Source organism: Nestor notabilis, unplaced genomic scaffold (assembly GCF_000696875.1).
Source record: "Nestor notabilis isolate BGI_N333 unplaced genomic scaffold, ASM69687v1 scaffold19724, whole genome shotgun sequence".
NCBI lineage: Eukaryota > Metazoa > Chordata > Aves > Psittaciformes > Psittacidae > Nestor > Nestor notabilis.
Genome location: NW_009925426.1, coordinates 33839 through 52921, shown reverse-complemented (window position 1 = coordinate 52921; position 19083 = coordinate 33839). Strand labels below are relative to the sequence as shown.

The 19083-nt window shown below is 40.1% G+C and overlaps 1 protein-coding gene across 1 annotated transcript in view; it reads right to left on the bottom strand.

Annotated features, from left to right (window-relative positions):
• The window catches only part of LOC104404596 (protein FAM172A), a gene marked incomplete at its 3' end in the record, with an annotated part of 29496 nt that extends 15831 nt beyond the window's left edge, over window positions 1-13665 (bottom strand). Inside the window, exons 1-2 of the mRNA XM_010013058.1 lie at window positions 13654-13665; window positions 12228-12446 (exon numbers count right to left, since the gene is read on the bottom strand). Coding sequence (XP_010011360.1) covers window positions 12228-12446; window positions 13654-13665 — 231 coding nt within the window. The remainder of the gene's footprint in view (window positions 1-12227; window positions 12447-13653) is intronic.
• Between the last annotated feature and the right edge of the window lie 5418 nt (window positions 13666-19083).

Genomic DNA, 19083 nt, shown 5'->3' with positions numbered 1-19083 from the left:
CCGATTCTTCGGAAGGGCTCTCACAGCTCTTACGGTTAACAACAGTTGAACACTGTTTAACAATCCACATTTAACTTATTTTGCTATTTTTGTAGTTCAGCTCTGTTGGTGCAAATGTTTCTATATTTTAAATCTTAAGTCTTGTTTAGTAATAAAGCTGACAATGAGTGATAAGAACTGACAGTTGCTAGCTACCAGATGTCCTGGAAATTGCCCAGACTGCAATAACATTCACCATGCTCGATATCCCAGTACATTACCAGAATACCCAAACCTGCCCCTCCACGAAGCAGCACAGATTAGTTTTGGTGTCTGCATGAGCAGACTTCTTCCAACGAACAGCATTCACAGAACACTGGACAGGAGCATCTTAAATAATTCAAAACCCTTATGAACATGAGCATGGGTTTGAGATGAAGAGAAACTGAGGACTTGTCCCAGGGCTTCAAGACAACCTATAGTTAATGCACTGGCCTGCACCTGAGATACATATTCAGGTCTCATTTTAAAATTAACCGTGTAAACAAAATCTTCTAAGAAGCAGTTGTGTGCAGGCTTAATTAAGCCCCTGCTCACTAATGCTTTCATAAAGTTGCAGCCTTTTTAATTCTGCCATGTCTACCCTGTTTTAAACAGACGGCAAATAATCAATTTGAATGTCACAGAGTGTTTTCTCCTCTTCACAAAACTCAGGAACTGCTTCGTAGTTTAAAATGAAAGTTTGTGGACTCAAACTAACAATGCAAACGAAAATCTTTTTTGCTGAATAACAAAGGAGAGGGAGTAGGACGGACGCAGACAGTACTTGTATCCTCCCCATTATTAAAAAATGGGCATGCCAGTAACATCTGGAGAACAGCTGTGAAAAAACTCCTGCTCCTGTATTGCTATAAGGTTCTACAGCAAATTTAAGCAGATGATCTGGCATGAGGAATTTCTTGATTTCTGAAGAAATCATGAACGTCCTGCTTAACATGCCTGTGTTAAAACGCCAAGCAACACCACTGCCTGTCCAGAGTGGCTTATATCTTTCAAGGTGCATTTCTGTAGCAATACTTATGTAAGACCACATGGTATTAACCATGCTAATAGCTAGGTAGGCTTCCTGGCCTCAGTCACCTGAGCCTGACCTTTGTAAGTGGATGACCAACCACAATCTCAGTAGCACCAAATGCTGAGAGACAGGGAAATACGCTTCTTTCACAACGTCCACAAAGCTTATCCATAACTTAAATACTTCTTTGAGTGCTGAAGTGGAAATTAGGAATGTAGAATTATTGAACCATATCAGCTGGAGACCACCTCTGAAGGTCACCTAGTCCAACACCACGCTCAAAGCAGTATCATCCAGGACTGGTCACAAGTGCCATACCTGATATGTGCAATTAAAAGCAAAATGAGCAAGTTCTGTACTTCCGGTGGTGCAGAAGTGTAAAAATGCACGATGTGGAAGTTCCTCAATCCTTGAACCACATGCACTGGAGACAGACTGACTTTCAATACACCCTAGAGAGGTGACCACCACTGTGGACACAAAATAATTTCCAGTGTTTTCATGTCACAACCTTTTCTTTCCAACTTTTGCGTGCTCTGTGGACCCGGAACAGAACTGAGGCAGTGGTCACCTTTTGCAACTGCAGTCTGTCATTGCTGAGTCTGTAAGACCTGAATTTTGCCTGGTCACTTTATCTTTGGTTAGAAATAGCCATTACTACATGGTGTTGCTAGAAAATCATGTTATCACAGAACCTCAGACTGGTTTGGGTTGGAAGGGACCTTAAAGCTCATCCAGTTCCAACCTTCTGCCAAAGGCAGGGACACCTCACACTAGATCAGGTTGCTCCAGGCGCTGTCCAACCTGGCCTTGAACACTGCCAGCAATGGGGCAGCCACAGCTGCTCTGGGCAACCTGTGCCAGGGCCTCAGCACCCTCACAGGGAAGAACTTCTGCCTAAGATCTCATCTCAATCTGCCCTCTGTCAGGTTAAAGCTATTCCTCCTTGTCCTGTCCCTACAGGCACTTTTTAAAAGCCCTTCTTCATCTTTCTTGTCGGCCCCTTTAGGCACTGGAAGGTCATGGCCATTTGCCGTAACTGCTAATGGTTATATAAAATAATTGTTAGAGAGTGAACAACAATATCTGAACTTCTGCTCCAGTGATGATATTGCCTGGTGCCCATCAGGATAAAAGTCCATTTAAATATCAGCCAAACTCTATCAGTCAGCTGGGGTTGTTCAAAAAAGAAAGGGAAAGGAAACGGTGAAAGAACATAATGAACAAACAGCCAATAGCAGCAGAAATGTATTTACGACAAGTAGACTCCATGATCAAATCAGGTGCTGTTATTTTAAGATCTACCACAGCAATAACTCATTTGTCCACTTAAGGCAGAGCCTTAAACAGCACACAGTGCCTGAAAGCTTGACGTAACTCAACAAGGAAGATTTCACACACAGCCAAGGTCTTAGCTTGTAATGGATTTAAGAATAAGCAACAGCCATTAAACACAAGCCTACCCTTTTCTGGCAGCCAGTGCAAAGGGCACAAGATGAATAACATGATCCTGTCATCAAATATACTTATTCATTTTTCTAGCAACAGGAAAGAGGAATACTTAGAGTCTCAGCGAGGTGTACTGCAAGGTGGCATGTATGAGAGCAGTTACTTAGCAAAGGATAAGATCTCAAAGTTAATTGCAGAACCTAGAAATCTTTCAAAACTACTTACGCAGCCTAAATTTTGCTAAATTTCTTCATTACTTAGTTCACTAACTTCAAAAGAATTCCTCAGCAAACCAGATTCCTAAAAGAAGTAAGTATCTGTCTTCTTAATGTGTACATGCAATTAAAGCTTTTACAGGTTAAGAACAGAGTGACTGTGACACATTAAGTGATAATGTCAATTGCCTACTTTTCTAAGATACAGGCTGAACTTGCAAGATCTCTGAAACCAGATTACTCAGTTACATGGCAGGTGGAAAAGGTAGGAGACAGGAATGAAGAAACATCATGGAAGGAAACATCAGTCCCAAAGAAGCAGCATGTTGCAGATGCTTATGAAGTAGTAGGTGTATTGTACGAACAAACTACGTGCTAAAGTTTTTGCTGTGCTATATGACTGGATGTACTGATCAAACATTTGCTTTTGGTAGAAAGGAAACTTTCCAGTCTTATGTATCCTATGTCAGAGCTCACCCCCTGCAGAGTCTGCAGGACGCTGAACACACATGAACATACGTAGGTTTTGTGTGCCTGTGAACTACGGAGTTCACATAAACATGCACAGGCACTTTATGTGTGTAAGGGGGAACTGCCCTGGATAATTCACACTGCATTATAGGTATAGTGACTGATCATAATTTAACTGACCCCAAAGAATATCTAAGTTGTAAAGTAAGACTTCCGGGAGACAGCAACTCTTCCACTCACTTTTTAATTCAACGAGGACATGACAAACCCAGATGCACTATTTGGATCTGCTGGAGAGGGTCAAGAGGAGGCCATGGGGATGCTGCAAGGGCTGGAGCAACTCTGCTCTGGAGACAGGCTGACAGAGCTGGGGTGGTTCAGCCTGGAGAAGAGAAGGCTCCTTCAGGGGAGACCTTAGAGCAGCTCCAGTGTCTAAAGTGGCTACAGGAAATCTGGAGAAGGGTTTTGGACAAGGGCCTGTAGGGACGGGACAAGGGGAATGGCTTTAACCTGACAGAGGGGAGATTCAGAAGAGCTCTTAGGCAGAAGTTCTTCCCTGTGAGGGTGGTGAGGCCCTGGCACAGTTTGCCCAGAGAAGCTGTGGCTGCCCCATCCCTGGCAGTGTTCAAGGCCAGATTGGACAGCGCTTGGAGCAACCTGGTCTAGTGTGAGGTGTCCCTGCCTTTGGCAGGGTTTGGAACTGGATGAGCTTTAAGGTCCCTTCTCACCCAAACCAGTCTGTGGTTCTATGATTTTTGCTGAAGTTTTCAGAGGTGCATAGGCTTAGCAACCAGGAGCAGTATTTCATTAAAGAACTAAAAACCTCTCACTCTGCTGGAGTATACATGGCAAGTTATTCCAGCACAGCCTGACGGTGAACTAAGGATCCCTCCTGCTATATGATCTAAGAGCAGAAGAGAACCACAGCCCCTGCAACCCTGGTGTGCAATCCCCATAATCACTCACACTGTTTGACAGTAGTAGGAGAAATGAGACTGTATTTGTTAAAAGCTACTAACTGAGGGATGTTCTCTCAGTTCAGGCTAGAAGTACCATACTAGAAGCTCCCAGACTGTTGCTTAAGACCCCAGAAAAACTTAAGGTTCCTCAGCACACATAACTCTTGGTAAATGCACCTCAGTATCATTTTATTCAGTAGTTTCTCTCCAAGCAGTGCCATCTATTGGGAAAACTAACTAAAATTCAAGTTTTTGTTGATAATAAAGAATATATACCTTATCGTGTACTACAAATTCACTCTTGCCAAGTACTGATCAGAAAATACAGAGGAAATGAATCTGAATCAACTGCTAAATAATAAAGTGTGGAAGAGTGCAGCTGAACACCATGCAGCCCATTCAGGGGAGAAAACCTGCTACCAACACTACCGACTACAAAAGGCGAAAAGCATTTTAGATGTGTTTAGCATTCCCTTTTAGCAAGGAAGAGAAGGATAAAACAAAGATTCAGTCAAGAAAGGAACAGAATGATTCCTCAATATTTAGATGAGATCATGGCTGGAGATACTGTAAAACAGAAAAACTCAGGAAAGACTTGTGTCTGGACACTTTGAAAATGAAGTTCAGAGCTCTGAATCTGGTAGAAGGTGGTTCTCGGGGAATGCTGATCAGCTATGGAATTCACTAAGGCATAGCAAGAATGGAGGTCATGATTCTTTTCTCCTCAGAGCTCACAATAAGGCATAATTCCTTGCCTGTGCAGGGATGACAATGAGCTGATTAAAGACAAAAAGCTTGTTCTCAAGATGTAAATAATTCAAAGTAACATTGCACAGTAAGTAAATTCACAAAAAGTAAGGATTTTAGTTAGTAAAATCCTCCACTTGTAAGTATTTAAAAATGTAACGAACAATAAAAGGGCTGTAATAATTAATTTTTCAAGTTGTCAGCCACCTATGAATTGCAGAGCAGGGACAGACATTTCTTCTCGGCAGCTTATTCCACACTCCTCCATGCCACCATGTCCTCCGTTATTTCTAGCCCCTTAGGCAGCTCTCACTGCTGCAGGCAGCCAAGCAGATTACAAAGGAACTACCAGATTTATCTTAATCCTAAAAGCTAAAGGTTTTTTTTCTTCATATTTTTCCTGAGTTTTCACTTTGTTTTCTGTAGAAGATGAGTGGAAAACAACATCCTGGTACCCACTGTGCATCCTGTGCCCTGGTTCCCTGCCTTCTGACATTCATTTACTAGGGCTCCACAAATGTTTTCCTGACCTCCATGCATGCTGGTACAGTCTTCATATCCTCCTACCTAAAACCCATAAATACTTCTAAAGGAGTCGAGCGGTGTGGCACGTCCCCACAGGAACGGGTTATTCTGCAACAGAATCACTACTCTTAAGATGACTATAGGTATTTATTGCAGAAATTAATTTTCATCATCTCTATCAAGGCTCTTATGGCTGACTTGTCCCCAAGGAAAAAACATGTAAAGAATCTTCAAGGTGTATGAGCTCCTGCTAATTTTCTTCCGATGGTTTTCCCAAACACACTGAAATCGAGCATCAAAATGTGCAACTGCGTGCAGTAGATGAGAGGATATTATCCTTGTTTGGATATCAGAAAAAGAACATTATCCTTTGATTCCGTTAGATAAATTATAAAGGATTCTTGCAGAGAGCAATCTGTACTGGCAGGAGGATGGACCAGAAGACCTGTGAGGTCTTTTCAGTCCTTCACTGTAATCACTCTGCAGTCAAAGACAGGCAGTATCTGAGTACAAGAAGTTTGCATAATTTTATTCACCTTTGCCTTCAACAAGTATGCATGCTTTCTGCTGAGCCAGTTTCCTTTAACATTAGCTAACTGACCAGGTTCACCAAGCCTGAAACCCATCTGAAAGGAAGGAGGACCCATCTGACCCGTGAGAGGCAGTCTTTTTTAGCATGGCGGGAGCACCACACAGCTCATGGAGGGAGGAGAGATGCAAGCTGGTTCTTTCTTTTGGAAACTCTCAGGGCTTGCCTCACATTTTAGGAGCCGGACTGAACAATGCACATTTTGTTGGCATCACATAATGTCTGAAAGACACCAAAGCTAGATGGCCCCGATGTATTCCTTTTCTTTGATTAAACCATACTTGTGAAACACAGAACAAAGAGAGGGGATGGCAGAACGAAGAGCCAGTGGTGCTCTTGAAGAGATGCAAAATCTTCTTCCAGTGATTGTCTCTGACTTTTCACTGCTCAAGGAAAAGAAGACAAATACAACTTTTCCAGACTAGCAGATGCAAAACATAACAGAAGTCTTTACAATCTCAGGATTTTTAAAGCCACCTAATTTAACCTCAGGAGCTAAACAGCCTGTGCATAAATGACTGAATATTACTATAGTTTAAACTGTACATATTTTAGCTATTTAATGAAAGATGCCCATTCATTGTAGTATCTATAGAATAAAATATGACATACACGTATTTTTCCTGTTCTACAGAAATTACTATAGGAACTTAAAGCTTATCTGACCCTTTAGGAATGATGCAGATCTCTAATTGCAGGTGCTCGGTGCCACTGTAGATGCTTTACAGTCCTCTTTTGGCCAGGGTGGTGCAGGTCTCTGGTGGCACAGATCCTACAAGACATGGGCAAGATCTCTCCAGGCATCCCAAATACCCTGTGGCACCCAATATGTCACTACATGTTTATGCCCCAGCACCTGAACTGCTCTTTTTTTTAATTCTGAATGCCCAAGCAGTACATGTGACAAAACCGATAAAGCCACAGTAGTTTCTAAGCAGTTGTTGTGAGTTTTCTATTGCCAGCACCATTTTGCTGCTGCTTAGAAGTGAAAGAGGTTTTTCCAGAACACAAAGTAATAACAGGCTTTAAATGGTAAATATGGACAGATAAGATCTTACAAGGAAGTTCTTACCTGTGAGGGTGCTGAGGTGCTGGCACAGGTTGTCCAAAGAAGCTGTGGCTGCCCCATCCCTGGCAGTGTTCAAGGCCAGGCTGGATGGGTCTTGGAGCAACCTGGTCTAGTCTGAGGTGTCCCTGCCTGTGGCAGGAGGTTGGAACTGGATGAGCTTTAAGGTCCTTTTCAACCCAAACCATTCTATGGTTCTGTGAAAACCATGTGTTATTTCAGAGGTATAGGTAAAGTAATGCTTATAGCTGTAAAAGAGCTAAAAAACAAAGGCAGTGTGGTATAAACACTGGCATGACACTTTGGAGGTTAAGTCCTGATGCCTGGGTCTGCCACTGACTTTCTCTGTGCTGGAACATGTTCCTTATGTCTTGGGAGCCGTATGCCTAGCGCTTGTCATTTTGTCTCTTCTGGTAGAATAAAGGGCTTATCAGCTTGATCTCAGCAGCGCACTAATGCAGTCACAGAGGCTCTGGATGAGAGCCGGCACGCACCTTGCCAAGTCACAGGGTAGGCAGCAGGAGCCCGCATCTGCCCAGGGACGGCCATGGGGCCAGACCTGTGCAGCTGGCGGGACCACAGCTATGCCGGGAAGCAGCTCCATCCCTAACGTGGAATAAATCTGCTGGGCTGAAAGGTCGCCCTGCACAAGCGGACATTCTGCAGTGACCTTCAGTCAGGCGATGCCTCGTGTCAGCCGCACTGAACAAATAAGCAGAAATGGCACAACTGTGCTTGCACGCTTGCCAGGATTTCCTGCCCACCAGCACTCGCTGCGTACTTAACTGTGTATTAATAAACCTGCCTCTTACCGCTTTCTCCTAAACACTGGCACAAATTATCCCGATGCATCCGTTTTTACTAAAACAAATTAATTAGTTGCACATGATCTCTCTCTATTTAATCTCTCACAGAAAGCAGGGAAAAATTATTTATGAAAAGTATGTTATATCCAAAATTCATTTAATTTCATTGATATGCTGTTAGCATAAATAGCGGTTATAGATTGTGCTATAGCAAAAATAATATCTGCAGTAAGAATTATTAAAGCAGCTAAACTTGGTGGAGAAAAAAAAAAAAGGACAAAATTCCTAGCATACAAGCCTAGGAAAGGCTTATCCTTTTGCCCGGAAAACCTGACCCCATCAGATGGCGTGATGAAAGCACCTCTTCCTTTGCTGCCTCTTTGATATCCTTCAACAATTGTGGCAACAACATTATTGCAAATTACTTCTATTAGAAAATAATGTGATTTAATTTTTTCTTTAATAATTTCAGAACCCATTCAGTATACTTGTTTAAGTGGTGAATGCTATTTAGAAGGGGATAAATACTGATTTACATTTCTAAGTGTCTTTTAACATAGAGAAGACACTGTCAATGTGAAAATCTGTAGGGAGTGGAGATGGCTTGGAGGATGGAAGGAGTAATCATGTCACATTTAAGCCTGTATGATCTGTTTCCATAGAAAAAGGTTAGAGATCAACAAATTCTCAGTTTAGTTCAGTAATAAATGAAGGTTGGCTATGGTATGAAGTTTCTGGGGGGAAGCATTAGCCAATATGTACAGCAGCAGCCTCTGGTGGTCTAAGGAAAAAGAGTAGTATCTATAACTAAGGATAGAAATATGTTTTCTAAAAGGATGTATGTACATATTTAGCTATTTGACTCAACCCTCCATTCAACACATTAAAAAACAGATGCCTTTAAAATGATCTGCTGGCAATATGCTTGTTAAAATCTGAACAGTAAGAGTATTAAAATTCATATGCATTCATTAGCATGTTATATAAAAGTAAAAAGCTTTCCTTTAATCATACCATAAAGTATTATAGTCAATGCTGATTATCAAGAAGTTTTTTCCTTGGTTTGCAGCGACAAAAAAGAAACCAAATTTATAAGATTGTTACTGAATTGATGACATTTTCTGTCTTCACTCGTGAATTCAGTTGGCAGATGTTTAAGAACAAAAAATTCTGTCTTATTACAAAACATTAAGCAGGTTTTTCTGCCATAATGTTTGACATGATGTTTATTGCCCAGACCAAATCAGTCCCTTTAACAAGCTATAATGTATTCCAGAAAGTACATTATTTCATAGTTGAGGGAACTTCTAGCATGAAACAATAAGTACTTTGATCTTTCAAGCACTATGCTTAACGCACTACACACTCCCATATTCGTTTTTATTTGTACTCATTTTGTACAAAAATACAGTGTAATTTGAGCTTTTATATTTTAAGACTCTGCTTTTACATATTCTTGAGTATCCCAGGGGTTTTTTTAGCGGGTTTTTTCTTTTTTTTTTTTCCCCCTATGAAAATACATAAAATGCTTAAAGAAATCTACCATGGGAGAGCTCCATTTTTCCCATTCTTGGAAAATCTACCTGCACAACTGGGAGCATTACCCAGACAGCTTTAATTTGTTCAAATGCCATTTCCTCATCAGATCACAACAGATCTCAATGACCCTCTGAGAACACAACTGACGATATTTATTCCTGCTACTTAACAGCCTGAAACAATTTCTCCAGCATGTTTGACAGGAACAAATTTTCCGTCAATGTCAGATGCAGTTGATGCCTTCTTGTGAGGGTATTATTCATTTAGTCTCTCTGCACAAGTTTTCCCTGCTTGGCAAAATGACGTAAGGCTTGCTCAGGTTTTTCAGGACTCTTTGACAAGATCATTATGAAGCATATACCCTTCTTAAATACGTCTGCGGAGTGACAATATGTCTCATTTCAAGAGTCAAATATATGCTACACTGAACAGTAAGTAAAGGTCATATCCAGATTGGCCTTTGAGATTACCCAAACCTGCTCTAACACCATAGCCCCTGCAGCCCGTGGTTGCAGTAAATGGGGCACCAAGTCCCAGGGTACAAATGAATGATGATGCCCACAGTGCACATAGTCCAGAAGGCAAGAAATACATGGCAAATACGGCACTGCATCGTTTTAGAATCATAGAATCACAGACTGGTTTGGGTTGGAGGTGACCTTCAAGCTCATCCAGTTCCAACCCCCTGCCACAGGCAGGGACACCTTCCACTAGGCCAGGTTGCTCCAAGCCCCGTCCAATCTGGCCTTGAACACTGCCAGAGATGGGGCAGCCACAGCTTCTCTGGGCAACCTGTGCCAGCGTCTCACCACCCTCATAGGGAAGAACTTCTGCCTAATGTCTAATCTAAACCTACCTATTTTGTTTGTTTCATGCAATGCCTGGACAGGCTGATAACAGTGTCTGTAGCCAGGAAGGTGGAACAGAGCATGCTATATTCACAGTTGCTCTTGTAACCACCTGCAGACCTAGCAGTTCTACCCAACAGCGTAAATGGCACCTTACTGGCATCTTGGTTTTGTTTCAGAAACCGATAGGTAAGTAAATTGCAGTAATTTGCCCTGCCACGCACCAAAGCCGGGACATTTTTCACTCTGTTTCAAAAACCTCTCCATACTAGAGACTGCTAAAGAAAAAATAACTCCGAAGAATTCTTTCAGAATTAAACACCAACTGCAACAGACAACCCGATTTCAGTTAATTCACCCAGAAAAAAGAGACCACTGCCCATACATTCACTAAAACTTATGCTACTTCTTTCCTTGGTTTGAAGAAAACCAAATAAAGCGAACGTCAACAGTCACATCTGAGGCATAGAGCTGCGCAGAAAACAAAATGGGATGAAGTCATGCATTTTATGTTTTGGGAGTCAAGCCTCTTGGAACCAAATTTTGTGCCTCATCAAGCAAAAGAGCCACAAGTAGGTGGAACTGCTAAAAACGTATCAATAAAAGGGAGCAGTGACCAGCATGCGGACTAAAAGCTTTTCTGGACAATACAGCACATCGTCTGATGGCTTCCGATGAACCCTGAGACTAGCCTGGTTGCCCCTCCTAAGAAGTAGGGTCTGGCAGGTGGGCAGAATGGCATCTCTCATAAAAAGCAGCGGATGGTTGACTTTGAATATGCACATGCATCCTTTTGTTTCCCATCCTCTGTAAAGGGTTATTTCTCAAAAGACATACGGTATTAATGGTAATCTCGCATCCAGGTTACAAACTTAACTATCCAGTACAGCTGTTATTTCTCCTACAAACATTGTTATGCTAAACCACAATTAACAGGAACATATTAAAATTTAAGATTATTCTAACATGTCTTTTGCTGGCTTTTCCCTGTTTCATATCAGAAAGGCATATACAGTTTTACTGTTTTAACTACAAAAACTACAATCTGGTGTTGCTGACATGTTTTACCACTGAATGAAAATGCTAACTTTCCTAATAAGGGCTTTGGAAATTGCATGACTCAGTCTCCTATGTATAATGCATAGTATGTATATGAAGCAGAATGTGTCAAAGTGCAAATAATATTGTTTGCGCCCCCTGCAGAATTAGAAATCCTCGGGTAGCACTGTTATAATGATCCCATGCTGGTAGCATTACAAAGTGCAAAGGTTCACTGAGTAAGAAAAGAGCAAGGGACAGCGTTTCCTCATTACACCATTCTCGAACTATTCTAGCTTAAATATTTATTAAGATATTAATAACTCGCCTTCTTTATCTAGCTTCAGAAGTTCTGCTGAAACACAATGGATGGCTGCTCATATGAAAACAGCACATTATAGGGTAAATATGCTACCACACAAGATGAACACCAGTATTTTCCACAATACATGATTAATTCAGCAGGTAATATGTTAAGAAACTATTAGGCGCTAACTACTGCCTCCCCCATACAAGCCAATATAACACAATAAATGCATGTATGACACGTCTAGCTAGTATGTTGCCCAAGCTCTATTATAAAGTGTTTCTTATGTACAACCTCTGCTTATAGAATAATTTTTTACAATGTCTTGCTTAAATCATTCCCTTTCTTGATAGCACCCATGCTTTTCTCTGGGGTTTATTTAAAATTCCCCTTTGAAATTAGAAAGGAATGTTTGTAACTCTTCCAAAACTTCACATTCAATAAATGACAAAAAATACCAACAGAATAAAGAGCCAGGAACTCTGTATAAATTTTTGAATGCCATCTTGGTAATGTGTTTGTTTTCAAACGAGCATGCTGTTTATTAGCCAATATGGACAGTAAACATATCTATGCATGATTAAAGAAGGGCAAGCAAAACAAAAGGAACTTACTCGAATATACATCTGCATAGTTTCTTTTTCTTTTTGTGGATTTCGGTACTTTTCGTAGAAGTCACGTCTCTTCTTTGTTTCCTTCTGGATTTTATCTTTTCTTTCCCTCTTTTCTGCAGGTTCATCTGAGCTATCAGAAGACAGCTGTACTTGAGCTTTTGTCTTCTCCACTTCAATATAGTTCTCATTGGGATTCAGTACTATTACTCCATAGCCTTCCTGTTTTAGAAGAGACACACAGACACAAAAAGAAGAAATATAAAAAGGGAGATTTAATGCTTGAAAATGCTTTGCATTTATTTTAATGCTCTTGAAAACTTTTATATTTATTTCAGCAACTTCACACCACATAATTTATAGAAGGGTATTTTAAGAATATTCTGTTTGTTCCATTTCTGTCATTAAAGGGATATTGATGTGTGAATGTGTCTGTGCATATGCTTATGCTTATACACATCCCTCAGCATCAGAAAAGTTGCCTGTTTTACCTTTAAAATAATTTAATATGTTTTATTCATATTCGTTTATTTATACAACTTTTTCAGAAAACAATTTGAGAACTAGAAGCAAAATGTTACTTTAAGAACTCTACATAATGATGAATAAAAAGGGACCCAGCCAGTAAAAACCTTTAAAATACAAAGGATGGAGGGATTTCATATATTTATATATATATAGTAAAGAAAGCATGTGAAAACTATTCACTGAACTTTAAAACAGTAAAACCCATTGTGTAGCTGACAACAAGCATACCATGCAGAAGCCAATTGCGGCACTAACAGTGAATCGATACCAAAACTGATTCAGTGACATTGCTTACAAGTCACCTCTTTTACTGTGGGGATGACTTTTAAACACATCTTTAAACCTGCTCTAAAACTTCGACGGGATTAGGTACTGTATTCAACAAACCCAGAGAAAATCTGTGACCTGCAGTATGCCTTTGAGCATACCAGCTGTATTTTTCTGCCTCATTTTTGAGCCGGTTGAAAAATACATGAATCTACGAGTGAGAAATAAATTCTTAAATAAATCAGCCAATCATTTTATTATGACTTTTAAACGATGGAAAATCACACAAGAATTGTAATATTCATGGAAGATATAATCACAAATGCAGGGAGAAAAGAGAAGCAAGTGCATTTAACAGATGAGTCCTTAAAGTTATAACGGGTTCCCAGCCAAAATCAAGCTGTCCTTTAAAAGTTATTTAATAAAGACTTACTTTTTGGAAACGTCTGCATTGATTATCTAACCGAACAGCTTTATTCCAGCTTTTCACTGGGTGCTTCATTTTGCACTAGGGCTTGGCATGAGGATCAAAGAGGTCCCCATACCTAGCTGGACAGAGCAAACCAAGGCCACACCAACAAAAGATACTTTATTTGGGCTCGCTTTATTCTAATCTGTAAAGCCATTCACAAACCTTGTAGCGCATTGTGACCACTGTCAGGTAGACAGATTGTCACTTGGTGATTTTCTACAGTTGGACACACTCGACTAGTTATCAAAATCACATCTGAAGGGAGTTCCTACCCCTCGTCCTTGCGCCCTTCTCAAATGTCTGCCATAGCTTCTCCTCCCACCAAAACCCAAGTTAAAGGGCACGGTTGCACTCTGCTAAACAGGGTGAAATAGAGGCATTCAGGACACTGTCTCTTGCGTAAGGAACATAGTCAAAAAAGGTCAACATAGGCCAAAGAGAAAATTGCCTCCTCACTAGACACGGCGCCGTGAGTAAGTGGTCTCCTGTCATGTTGCTCCCCTGCCCTCCCTGCTGAGTGATTTGAACTGGGATAAATACAAACAAACAGGCAAATAAATAAATCAATTAACCAAAGGGGAAGAGCAAAGGAAAATGGAAAATCAGGGAAGACAAAGTTTAAAACCTACGCATGCCAATGCTATGGTCACGTTAACAGAACACCATATTACAAACATGAAATTTCCAACTTGGAAAATTCTAAGTCCAAAATCCATAACGTAACACGACTTACAAACATTCCTAAATCACACACATCAGAGGAAACGATAGTGTCTGAGCTCGCTAGAGGCGGGATAGGATCAAGCTCTTGTAGTACTTGGTCTTGGGGCTCTCTGTGTTGTTCATCTTGAGCCGCTCATTTTGAGCAGAGACGTTCTGCGTTATTGATTCGTTTTGCTTTCTATACAATGCCAAATACAAAATTCATGCCTTTATTACAGGTCTCCAAGTGTTACAGGGATTTGAAGCTCTGTGTCCACTTTAAGCTGACCACAAAACAGACACATAAATCATCAAAGAAGTAGAATTTGTCTAAGTTATTGATTATGTAACTGAAAATTACGATTCATTTGTCCAATTTTAAGAGGACACAATGTCAATTTTTCACATAGACATCAACAGATGAAATATGATTCCATTTTTAAACTCACTATTTCATAAATTAATTAAAGGATTTTTATCAATTATATTTTAAGCAGTGTAACATGTCTCCCTTTATAATCATTTTTTAAATTTCTCACAGATAGCAAGTGTTTCCTGTCAGTACAATTAAAATAATTAAATAATAACTAAGACAGGTTTTCCCATAATTGAGAAAGAAAAAATTATCTTAAAATTTGTAAAACTTTTTCTTAGGAAAGTAATTTCTTTTCACATTGTTTTGCTTAAATGATGCAGTGTATCTGCCTTTCCCTTGTCCTTCTGCATTCTAAATGGCAAAATATAAATAACGGCACCAGAAAGAAGATTTGAGAATGACATGTAGAAAGCCACATGGAATAACAAAATGCCTGGTAAAACTACAACCGCCTCTCTCATTCAGCCTTAGCCCAAGCATTTGCTGATGAAAAGGAGTACTCAGCTCTAAAAAACATCTATGTAAACAATGTGGCTTTTAACTATAATTAATTTTTAGAAAAATTATTTTGTGTGGGCATAGCTGCACCATTAAAGTTCAAAGCAACCAGAAAATAAATAAAAAGGTGGAACTCCTCTCTAATGAAGTGGGGTTGAGCAGGGTGCAAGTCAATGCAAAACCAAACACGTAAGACCACTAACATCTGAAAAAAGGCCTCTGACAAATGTTACTGAACAGACAAGATACACAGTATTTGGCATGTTAAGCAAAGACAAAATCACATTCATTAAAAAGTATCTTTTTAAATGAAAGTAATGTTCGAAATATATACCTCAGAATGTCACTAAAAAAACCTATTCTAGCTATGATGAGCTTACAGCATTGTTAAAATGTAGTGACATATGATGTACGTACTGCCATACAGGGGAGTTTTTAAAGCTTACACTCTCACTAAAACAATAGGTATGTTTTCAACATACGTAATAGTGGAGCATGTCCAGTGCACACAGAAGCAGAAACCACCCTCCAAAGTGCAAAGTCTTTTCATGGTAAAAAACTAAACTTTGGGACAAACCCCACGGCCCCCCCATCAATCTTCAGCTGACTGAAACAAGCCAAGCCCCATGCTCTACCGCACATCTGAGAGAATACCGATGTTGCACAGAAGCCAAGATCTGCCCGCATCCCCCATTAGTGTATCTGATGAGATGCAATAATCAGGACAGCAACTGATAAATACAAGTCCCAGCCTCTAATTCTGCAACCTCAGTGGGTACAACTACAGTTTCTTTCTCACACTAAAATATCCAAACCAATCCAAATTCTAACACTTTAAGGTAAGAAAAACGTAATCTACACTATTAGCATCCTCCAGGTACCTCCTTCTAGAGGCAGAGGACTCTGCAAACTCTGCTCCCAGGTTCATAAATACAGATGCAATTAGCACTTATGATTGAGCCAGCAAATGATGACAAAAGGAAAAGTAGGCTGACAAAGTCAAGTGTTGGAAAGAATCACAAATCTCAATTACAATACCTTTACTACAAAGCCAGAACAACGTAGAAGCGCGTTTTCCACTGTAATACACGAGCCAGAAATGGAGCGGCACTTCCTGCCTGTTACTGGAAGTACAAGCAAGATGTTCAAAATGGAAGGAATACCAAAATTTTTGCCTCTGCCAGGTTATAAAAAAAGAACCCCAAAGTATTTGAGGTAAATTCCAAATCTTTTGAAATCTCTTCTGCCTGGACACATGAATAATGAGCTGAAAGCACTCAGCTCTGCATATTAATCCACCAAAATGGGATACCATATGTGACCAGAGAAGTCAGGGCTGGAGAGGAATCTTTTGACCATGTAACTATCTTTTGGGACTGCAAGTGACAGTCTGAAAGAGATAATTTTCCTAAGCTTTATCAACCTGAATTTTCACGTTCAGGTTTCAATTTGGATTGTTGGCAACAACACCAGAGTTAAAACTCGGGGTGGGGGGGTGGGGTGGGGAATGTAACTCAGAAGCACTCAGCTCTTAAATCTGCTTGTGGTTAAAACAGACATGGCAACATCCATTCATCTTTCTGGAAAGATGTATGTTCTGGTCATTTCCCATCTTTTCCAACAGAAGGGTACATCACTGTTGCAACATCATAGGTGCAACAGTGGGATGAGGTTATGACAACCAATCAGAAGTCACTGGTGAAGCGCAGTGAAGTAAACCATAGCTGCCGGAGATGCAGCTCAGCTTGAAAATTCCCCCTCCATTATTTGACCAATTTTCTCAAGATGTGACCTGTGACTGAAATGCCCGAAATGTCGATTGACTCCGCATTCTGTTTCCACCCCGTGTACATTTTCACAACTGCATCCTGCTAATACTTTGTGATATTTCCCTCCCGGCTACACCTCGGCTGCCTGCATTCCAGCACTGTGTCCAAGTGTGTAAAAATGCCGCGTTGCTGCCAAACGCACATTGTCCCACTAAGTTCCCAACTTAAAATAGCTCATCAGGTTAGGCAGGAAAAGAAAACATGACACAAAAAGTTTTTAGAGGACCACCTGTTGTCTATTATTTTTACATAGCACTTACTCATAAATCATAACACAGGGTAATTAATCAAGCTGTCAAAGAGAAGGTCAAAGGTTATGTGGGGGAGTCAGAAGGTCATGCATGGGCTGATAGAGGTCAGGGTCACACTGCATTCCTCATTATCAAGTTGGGATGAGAGACGGCCCAAGCAAACAAAAGTGAAAGCAGATGGAGAACTGAGTGGATAAAAAAAAGGAGAAAATTTCACAAACAAAAAGAAAAGTGAAAGAAGAATGTCAGTTGCCTTCAAAAAAGGAGGAGAATAGAGCAGAAACACATTGAGATGTTCTCAAAAGGTCTCACACAACACAAAGAAACTACAGTTTGATGATTTAAATACACTTAATATAACTTTCAGCCCGATATTTTTGCAAATACCAAGCAATGCCGCAAAATGGGCACAGGAGTTTCAGTTCCATTTCACATCTGAAGTCAATATTTTCAAGGTGAATTAGACAAAAGGAACCTATTACTGTGATGAATGCTGATGGATATATAAAATTGCTTCTAAATGCTGAAGTTTATTCCTGATTATGGCTACAACCAATAGATGTTTGATAAAAAAGTTTTAACCTGTTTGAATGATGTATTAAGAACTACACTTTCACATACACAAATCCTCAAAAACACAAAGCATCGTAAAAGCCCCTCTGGATGACAGAACAGTTATAAAATATTCTATCATTACATTGACCTGAATTAGATGCAGAATACTGTGCAAAATTAGCTGTCACCCTTTCCTCAAAATCTTTGTTAATCTCATTTTGAATGTTTGCAGCTTTATCAACACATGCATCAATGTCAGCTCCTTGGTTACTGAACCGCTGTACTTGGAAGAAGATATAATTAAAATGTTTTGGCACAGAAAAGGTGAAATTGTATCTTCCCCTGTTCCCTGAGGAGTCTGTAAAACATGTAGGATATATTGACAAACACACACCCTTGTCTAGAGCCCTGACATTCCAGGTCACCCAACTGCTATTTATTTCAAAACATTCACTTTACACTTACCCAAACTGTCACTTGCTGTGTTACTAACTTTTAATGGATATTAGAGCTATAAAACCAATAAACTCTTCATTTCCTTTCTGCTACTGCCTTCTAATTCCTCACTGTATTGGGTCTGTATCTATTTGCATGCAGAATGGGGTTCATCTTATTTCACCATATACAGCATCTTTATGCTGGAAAGTATAAAGCATGCCATTAGTATGTTTTACTTTGCTATATGTTAATTTAGTGCTAGCACAGCTATACTAAACAAATCCATGTTCAAGGCTAAAATAAACCCTCACCAGATAAGCTGTTACCACATTTCGAGTTCACTGCTGAAAAAGTTTTGAAAGAATTAATGTTTTACATCTATCTATAATTAGCAACCCAAATATGTCTACGTGTGAGATCTGCAATCCTGGTTTATGATGTACCCAAGGCCAAAACCAAATTAACACATCCATGAATTATAAAATTTTATTCCCTTGGTTATGTACTGTATTCTTGATAGGGAACTCCTGTGCCTTTACAAACACTGATTTTACTAGGATTTTCACCAGAAAATTATCATGGCAAATGAAATGCACGAAAGTGTGCTATAGCATTATCTTAATTCTGTGAACTAACAAAAAAGAACTCTGTTTACATCCGAATACTGCTTCAAATACTGTTTAATAAACCTCAGGCCCACCACCTCTCCCTGATCTGAGACTACGGACTATCTGGAGAAATCACTGAAAGCTGAATGGAAGTGAATCTATCCCAGCCATGCAGGCAGGAGACGGGACTACAAATAATCCATCCACAACAACTGCTCAGGCTGCAAGAACAGTTTTTGCTCCTCCTCACTAGGTGCACACAGCTTTGGGATCCATACAGCTGCTGAAAGAAGGAGTCCACCAGTCACCACCAAGGCCTGGCATCTTTTAATGAT